This window comes from Hordeum vulgare, chromosome 2H (genome assembly GCF_904849725.1).
Source record: "Hordeum vulgare subsp. vulgare chromosome 2H, MorexV3_pseudomolecules_assembly, whole genome shotgun sequence".
Taxonomy (NCBI): Eukaryota; Viridiplantae; Streptophyta; class Magnoliopsida; order Poales; family Poaceae; genus Hordeum; species Hordeum vulgare.
In genome coordinates, this window is record NC_058519.1 from 28,016,656 (window position 1) to 28,025,600 (window position 8,945).

The following is an 8,945-nucleotide window of genomic DNA, read 5'->3' on the forward strand; positions in this document are numbered from 1 at the left end:
TGTCGGACCCTCAAACATCGACGGAGTTGCAAGAGAGCATCACCAGTGCTACGATGAAGCATCGTTAGGCCATCGAAACATCACCGATGCTCCAACCAAGCATCGTTGGGCTGCCGGGGCATCACCGGTGCTGCGATGGATCATTCGTCGGACCACTGTAACATTGACGATGCTACAAGGGAGCATCACCGGTGCTACAATGGAGCATCATCACGCTGCCGGGTATTGTCAATGCCACTAGGGAGCATCACCGGTGCTACAAATGGAGCATTGTCGAGACGTCGGAACATCGTTGGTGCTGCAATGGAGAATCGTTGGGCTGTCGGGGCATCGCCGGTACTACGATGGAGCATTCGTCGGGACCTTGGAACATCGACGGAGCTGCAAGGGAGCATCACCGGTGCTACAATGGAGCATCGTCGGGCCGTCGAAACATCGCCAGTGCTGCAATGGGGCATAGTCGGGCTGCCGGGGCATCACCGGTGCTGCGATGGAGCATTCGTCGTACCACTAGAACATCGATGACGTTGCAAGGGAGCATCACTCGTGCTACGATGGAGCCTCGTCGGGACGTCGAAACATCGCCAGTGCTGCAATGGAGCATAGTCGGGCTGCCGGGCATCACCGGTGTTGCGATGGAGCATCCGTCGTACCACTGGAACATCGATGGCGCTGCAAGGGAGCATCACCGGTGCTACGATGGAGCATCGTCGAGACGTCGGAACATCGTTGGTGCTGCAATGGAGCATAGTCGGGCTGTCGGGGCATAACCGGTGCTGCGATGGAGCATTCGTCGTACCACTTGAACATCGATGACGCTACAAGGGAGCATCACCAGTGCTACGATGGAGCCTCGTCGGGCCGTCGAAACATCGCCAATGCTGCAATGGAGCATATTCGGGCTGCCGGGGCATCACCGGTGCTGCGATGGAGCATTCGTCGTACCACTGGAACATCGATGACGCTGCAAGGGAGCATCACTAGTGCTACGATGGAGCCTCGTCGGGACGTCGAAACATCGCCAGTGCTGCAATGGAGCATAGTCGGGCTGCCGGGGCATCACCGGTGCTGCGATGGAGCATTCATCGTACCACTGGAACATCGATGACGCTGCAAGGGAGCATCACCGGTGCTACGATGGAGCATCGTCGAGACGTCGGAACATCGTTGGTGCTGCAATGGAGCATAGTCGGGCTGCCGGGGCATCACCGGTGCTGCGATGGAGCATTTGTCGTACCACTGGAACATCGATGACGCTGCAAGGGAGCATCACCGGTGCTACGATGGAGCCTCGTCGGGCCGTCGAAACATCGTTGGTGCTGCAATGGAGCATAGTCGGGCTGCCGGGGCATCACCGGTGCTGCGATGGAGCATTCGTCGTACCACTGGAACATCGATGACGCTGCAAGGGAGCATCACCGGTGCTACGATGGAGCCTCGTCGGGCCGTCGAAACATCGCGAGTGCTGCAATGGAGCATAGTCGGGCTGCCGGGGCATCACCGGTGCTGCGATGGAGCATTAGTCGTACCACTGGAACATCGATGATGCTGCAAGGGAGCATCACCGGTGCTACGATGGAGCCTCGTTGGGCCGTCGGAACATCGCCAGTGCTGCAATGGAGCATAGTCAGGCTGCCGGGCATCACCGGTGCTGCGATGGAGCATTAGTCGTACCACTGGAACATCGATGACGCTTCAAGGGAGCATCACCGGTGCTACGATGGAGCATTGTCGGGCCGTCGGAACATCGCGAGTGCTGCAATGGAGCATAGTTGGGCTGTCGGGGCATCACCGGTGCTGCGATGGAGCATTCGTGGTACCACCGGAACATCGATGACGCTGCAAGGGAGCATCACTGGTGCTATGATGGAGCATTGTTGGGTTGTCGGGGCATTGTCGACGCTATAGAGAGCATCACCATTGCTACAATGGAGCATCATCGAGATGTCGAAACATCGTCGACGCTGCAACGGAGCATCATCAGTCTGCCGTGGCATTGTCGGTGCTGTAATGGAGTATTCGTTGGACCATCACAACATCAATGGTGCTGCAAGGGAGAATCACCGATGCTACGATAGAGCATCATCGGGTTGTTGAAACATCAGAGGTGCTGCATGCAACGGAGCATCATCGAGCCGTCTAAGCATCACCGGTTGTTACAACCCCAGAGCTTGTCGGCTTTGTTGCCATGGCCGATGTATGGTAAGCTCGCTCGCCATTTTTGTTGTGAGGTGACCGGCGACGTGGCTGCTGCCACATGCTCTAAATCGGAGAGTCGTGTGGTGATGTTGGCTTGGTGGGTGGAGGCTGCAAGGAGACATGTGCAAGTTGGGATGAAAGGCATGCCGTGGTCCAGTCATGTATGAATCCAGAGGTTTGAATCATACCGTATTGTCACAAGTCGATGACGGGCATGGCGGCTTATTTTTTTCGGGCATCATCCGGATGACGCGTAGCAGGCGCCAACAATCAAGGGTTGGCGGAGGGGAGGGGGGACTAGCTAGTAGCCTTTGACTGAGTTTCAGTCAATAGTCGCATGAATTTCCGGGCAAATTACGGCCTCGCTAGAATGGGTTAATGTTCCAGTCACTAGTCTATATATCTAGTTATTCCGAAATCTACTCGACAGCTGACATGTGAACTCCGAGTCTCCAACACACCCTCAACTATCCGGAAGCAGGCCATTTGTACCAGGATTTTAGAAACAGCATTACTTAATCATCTGGTTACGTGATCAAACATGTCGGGATGCTGGAACGGGTCCTTGATCAAAGCATGTTTTTGCTTATAGATCAAGGCTTGGTAATGAAAGTACTCCCAATTAGCAGCAGCAGTAGGCTAGCTAGTCAGTAGGAGTAGTTGGTGCCAACTTTTCTGGTTTGGGCTGATCAACCGATGTATCGGGCTGCTCTCCCCTGCTGCAGAGGCGTCGCGGTGCTGATACTTCTGATCTCCCTGCCGTTGAGCGCATCCGACGACCGGCTTGTCCCCGGCAAGATACTCTCTCCTGGCTCCACAATCGTCTCCGACGGTGGTGCCTTCGCCTTGGGCTTCTTCGCCCCCTCACCCTCCACTCCGGCCAAGGTATACCTTGGCATATGGTACAACGACATTCCCGGCATCACCGTCGTGTGGGTCGCCAACCGAGAAACTCCGGCCATCAACACCGGACGATCAGCACCGACCCTTTCCCTCAACAACACCTTCAATCTCGTCCTATCCGACGGTGGCGATGGCAGCCGTGTGGTTTGGGCAACAACCAACGTGGGAGCCGTTGCCTCAGGCTCGTCTTCCCCGACGGCGGTGCTTCTGAATACCGGCAACCTTGTGGTTCGGTCGTCAAACGGCAGCATTCTATGGCAGAGCTTCGACCACCAAACCGATACATTCCTTCCTGGGATGAAGCTCGGGATAAAGTACAACAACAACAACAGTACGCATGGCGGCAGGGACGAACGCCTGGTATCCTGGAAGGGCCCTGGCGACCCCTCGTCGGGGCGCTTCTCCTACGGCGCCGACCCAGTGACGTTCCTCCAACTATTCCTCTGGGATGGGGAGCAGCCAGTGGCACGCAGTGCCCCGTGGACAGGGTACTCGGTTAGCGGCGACTACCTTAGGGGGAACATTAGCACGGAGCTCGTCATCTACCAGGCTGTTGTCGACAAGGACGACGAGATCTACGTCACCTACAGCCTCTCCGACGACGCCCCTAACACCAGGTATGTGCTCACCTACTCCGGCGAGTTCCAAATCCAGAGCTGGAGCCGCAACACATCGGCGTGGGTAGTCCTTGGGAAGTGGCCGTCCCATGAATGCAACCGCTATGGCTACTGCGGCACGTACGGCTACTGTGATGAGACGGTGGTATCGCCCGTGTCGACATGCAAGTGCCTTGACGGATTCGAGCCGGCGAGCGAGGAGGAATGGGCTGGCGGCAATTTCTCTGCCGGGTGTCGGCGGAAGGAGCCGCTGCGAGGGTGTGGAGATGGTGGCTTCTTGGCATTGCCGGGGATGATGTCGCCGGACAAGTTTGGCCTCGTCGGCGGCAGGGACGACATAAATACATTCGAGGAGTGCACGGCGGAGTGCAGCCGCAACTGCTCCTGCATGGCATATGCGTACGCCAACTTAAGCAGCGGGAGGACCGGAAGAGGCAGGACGATGTGCTTGGTGTGGGCTGGAGACTTGGTCGACACGGGAAAGATTGGCATGGTGCTTGGTAGCGATACGCTTTATCTCCGTCTTGCGGGCATGGATGCTGCAGCTGGTACCAAACCTATCTATCACCCGCTTTTTTTTTTTTTGAGGGGCTATATATATATATATATCACCCGCTTACTACTAGTACGAACTAGTTCTGTTATTAATTTATATCCTTATTTATCGGTTTATCCTACTCAATTTTTATTCGTTCGCCATGTTTCTACTGTTGGTTTTGTGTTTGCTATTTTATTATTATTCATCCGTATTATTTCTCTTATGTTATATATGTATATATTGCATAGGTAAAAGGACAAAGAGCAATAAAATGAGGATTGTGCTGACAGTTTTAGGCAGTACTAGTGTTCTGATACTCATAAGCTTCTCCCTTGCATGGTTAAAATACAAAGGTATGCTTATTTTGATGTCATTTGGAAGAGAGTGTGGATGTTTTGTGCCCCATACGTACCAGTGTAACTTCTATCTAGACCATTCAGTTTGCATCACGACTCACGAGTCATGCTATCCTTACATTGAAATTTTTCGTTCTTTTTTGTTTCCTCCAAATAAAACAAGATTTGATCTTGAAACTTTGCTCATCAACAATGCACAGGTGTCACTCATTGTATAAAATGTTTCCTATTTCTTTGATGAAACTTAAATTTCAAATGAACGGTATGATTTAATAAAATATGTTGCGCCAAAAATCCAAAACTTTTATGCACATGGTAGTACTTGTGTGATGTTGATCTACAATATCTCGAGTTCAAATTGTTCGTTCATTTGGGAGAAAACGAAAAACAAATCTTGCATGGATTTTGATGCGAGAATGAATAGTGAGGATAGTGGCAAACTGCGCTATTGCGGTACAACTAGAACTTCCCTTACGAAGAAGTCATATTTTACCATCTTATGAGAATGTTCATTTGATCATCTGATAGTTCATTGTCTCTACAATAATATGCCTAAACCACTGAAATATGTAAGATCAGCAAACAAAAACATTTAGGTGGTTCTGCGATTTAGAGATCGTGGGAGAGATGTAACGGTAATGGTGACTGGTAGGCTACACTACTCAGTTGATCATAGAGGTTGCCGCTTCTTAGTTATGCTCAAGTAGTCACGGTTTTTTAATTACAGACACAAGCGTTTATGTATACGAGCATACATTCATCCCAATAAAGGCATACATGCACATCCTACTTTTATAAACACCTTCGAGAGACTGTGTCGGCATATCATCATGAGATTTACGAAAACATCGTATGCGCCTCGTCGTCAACGAAAACATCTTCTCCTACTGAATGCACATCATCCAAAATCCTAAAATTAATCCAAAAATAATGGGAGCACCAGGACCTGAACCCTGATGAGTTGAGGATATCACTGTCCCTCTAACCATCCAACCACAAGTTGGTTCGCTCAAGTAGTCACCGTTATAGGTGCCAAAAAAACTAATCACTGTTACATAAATACTCGGTGTGGTGTATAGAAGTACATATATACATATAACATAAGAAATAGCCATTTTGTTTCGTACGCCATTTTGCCATGGGTGGTACATATGCCTTGTGGGTTATTTGCTTATGTTTTGTGATGAGTTCATAAAGGAAAAATTAACAAGCAGTAGCAAATAGATGAGGCCTTGCGCTCTGCTGCAAAATTGCTTGCAAAATATTGTAATGAGATTTATTTGTATGAGCATAAGTTGTTAGATTAATAATACAAGAATTATAGAAAATGCAAATGCAAATGATTATTGTTTGAATAGGAATTATTTATTAAATATAAGTAGCATAATAATAAAAATAAAGCCGTTTGCATGTATGGTTGCATGTGAAGACGAGCTCTTTCCCATGCATGGTTCCACGTTGAGGTGGCATAGTTGCATGTTAGTTCGGGTCAACTACTTAGGCCCTGTTTGGAATCATAATAAATTATGATAATCTGGATTATAAAGATAGATTATATATTCTGGTTTATAAACATAATCTAGGTGGACATGTTTGGAGGCCAGATTATATAAACTGTAATTTAGGTTTTACATTGCATAATGACCTGTCTGCCCTCTATTTTCTTTTTAAAAAAGAGGAGGGTGGCGGTGGTAGGAATGTAATTATCTCCAACTTTACAAGGGTAATGAGTCATTAGCAACCCATAATCTGATTTTAGTTGGTATAGAGTAGATTATGAGTTTTTAATAATTTATCCATCTAGTTTTTATAATCTACATCATAAGCTGTCCTGTTTGGAGACAGAATAGATTATAAAAACTGGATTATATAATTTGGGTGGTTCCAAACAGGGCCTTAGTTATATTATAAATAAACAGGATTCTAGGGATCAGATGAAATATTTTTTGTTTCATTGCTATGCATGTATTATCCTTGTTGGACGGGAAACCACTATATCATTGTCATGACAATAATTTTGTGCGAACAGGTAAAAATAAAAGATGGACAGAGCCCATGAGTATTAGGTTGGATGATATGAGTACCAACGATCAACATAGGAAAGAAAATCCTCCCTATGATCATGAATTTCCATCTTTCGGATTAGAACAAATTTCCCTCGCAACACACAATTTCTCTGAAACATGCATGATCGGACGGGGAGGGTTTGGCAAAGTTTACAAGGTACCTCGTGAATATGCATTTTCATGTTATTCGTTCTAAACTAGGAGATATATTTTATTCCATATGTCAGGCTCCAATAAAACTAAGATTTTCATTGCATTTCTCTAGGGAATATTAGGTGGTCAAGCAGTTGCTGTGAAGAGGCTAAGTAAGGAATCTCAACAAGGAACAAAGGAATTTAAGAATGAAGTGATTCTAATAGCCAAATTGCAACATAGAAACTTGGTTCGTCTTCTTGGATGTTGTGCTGAGGGAGGAGAAAAGCTACTGATTTATGAGTATCTGCCTAACAAGAGCTTAGATGCCACAATTTTTGGTGTGTATTCTTGCAACAAAAAAATGCCTTAAAATGCTACAAGAAAATTATTCTTATGGTTCCTTCTATTTACAGATGATTCAAGAAAATTCCTGTTGGATTGGACAATACGGTTTAATATAATAAAAGGAGTCGCTAAGGGACTTCTCTACCTCCACCAAGATTCAAGACTGACGATAATTCATAGAGATCTCAAAGCTGGAAATGTTTTGCTTGATGCAAAGATGAAACCTAAGATAGCAGACTTTGGAATGGCCAGGATCTTAGTTGATAACCAACAAAGTGTGAATACCCAACGTGTTGTCGGAACATAGTGAGTATCCATTGGGTGTAAAATCCCATTAATTTCGAATAAATACAACTCCGGTCTGACAACTCTTATAACCGAAATTATCAAGCAGTGGATACATGGCTCCTGAGTATGCAATGGAAGGCGTCTTCTCTACAAAATCTGATGTCTACAGCTTTGGCGTGCTACTACTAGAGGTTGTGACTGGTGCAAGGAGAAGCCCAAATAGTCAAATTGTGGGCTTCCCAAGCCTCACAGTCTATGTGAGTATGCACAAAACTTATCTCTCGTTTTATTTATGAAATTAGGTGGTTCAAAACTCCGAATCATTGATAAACAAAATGAGTATTGATATGATTTTCTTGTTTGTTCTAGTCATGGAATATGTGGAGCGAAGGGAAGACTGGGGATTTGCCGGACTCATCTATTATGGATAATTGTTCACTAGATGAAGTTCTGCTTTGCGTCCATGTAGCACTCTTATGTGTCCAGGAGAACCCAGATGACAGACCACATATGTCATCTATTGTGTTCAACCTGGAGAATGGAAGCACTTCACTTCCAACCCCCAATTGCCCCGCCTACTTTACGCGACAAGGTGTTCAAGTGGACCAATTCAGAAATGATATTCAGACTTCGACAAATAGGTTTACACTTACCGAGATAGAGGGGCGATGAAATACGACATTTTTAGTTTTAGATATGTCAAAATCCTCTCAAAAGAAAACTTTGTATGTATCACATGCTATTTCTTTTTTTCTAAAAACATTGCACAGTACCGAAAGATGTGTGGCTCAATAAAATCTTCACACATCAGCACGGGGAGGTCCTATGTGTCGCATTCTGCTGCAAATACACTGGGTCAGCCCATTCAGCACGGGGAGGGCCTATGTGCCGCATTCTGCTGCAAATACACTGGGTCGGCCCATTGCGGTGCACCGCGAATGAGATGTCAGAAAATCACAAAAGGGTTACTCGCGGTCGCTGGGATTCAAACAAGGGATTGCTAGCCACTAGAACCGAAGAGTTCTGTTGACGGATTTTACATAGCAAAAGTTAAGAACAAATAACATAGCAGACTTCACACTATTTGGAAGAATTCTGAAAAATATTCCAAAATTTGAGTTATTATTTGAGCTTATGAACAATTTCCTGAAATGGAGAACACATTTTGACGTTTCCAATTTTTTTTCCGCATACATGATCATTTTATGAATTTGTAAACAAAATTTCAAACCGACGACATTTTTAAAAATCATCGACATATTTTGATTTTTTTGAACCAATTTAGAAATGGAGAACAATTACTAAAATGCTAAAAAAATGAAACGCAACAATTATTTAATACGTGATTTTGTTTTGAAAACAAGAACACCTTTTGAAATTTGCGAACAATTTTTTTAAAAACGAAACATTATTTAATACCTGTCATTATTAGAAAAATTCAAAAATTCTGAAAAAAATCAACAAAAGCATTCCTTACAGACTTTTATAAATGAGAACG

The 8,945-nt window shown here is 45.9% G+C and overlaps 1 protein-coding gene across 1 annotated transcript; it reads left to right on the forward strand.

The window, feature by feature from the left end:
- Positions 1-2,895: 2,895 nt before the first annotated feature.
- Positions 2,896-8,119, forward strand: LOC123429381 (putative G-type lectin S-receptor-like serine/threonine-protein kinase At1g61610). Its single transcript, XM_045113422.1, has 7 exons — positions 2,896-4,267; positions 4,506-4,610; positions 6,643-6,836; positions 6,945-7,152; positions 7,228-7,465; positions 7,554-7,704; positions 7,817-8,119. The coding sequence occupies exons 1-7, from the start codon at positions 2,896-2,898 to the stop codon at positions 8,117-8,119; spliced, it is 2,571 nt and encodes an 856-aa protein (XP_044969357.1).
- The last annotated feature ends 826 nt before the right edge of the window (positions 8,120-8,945 follow it).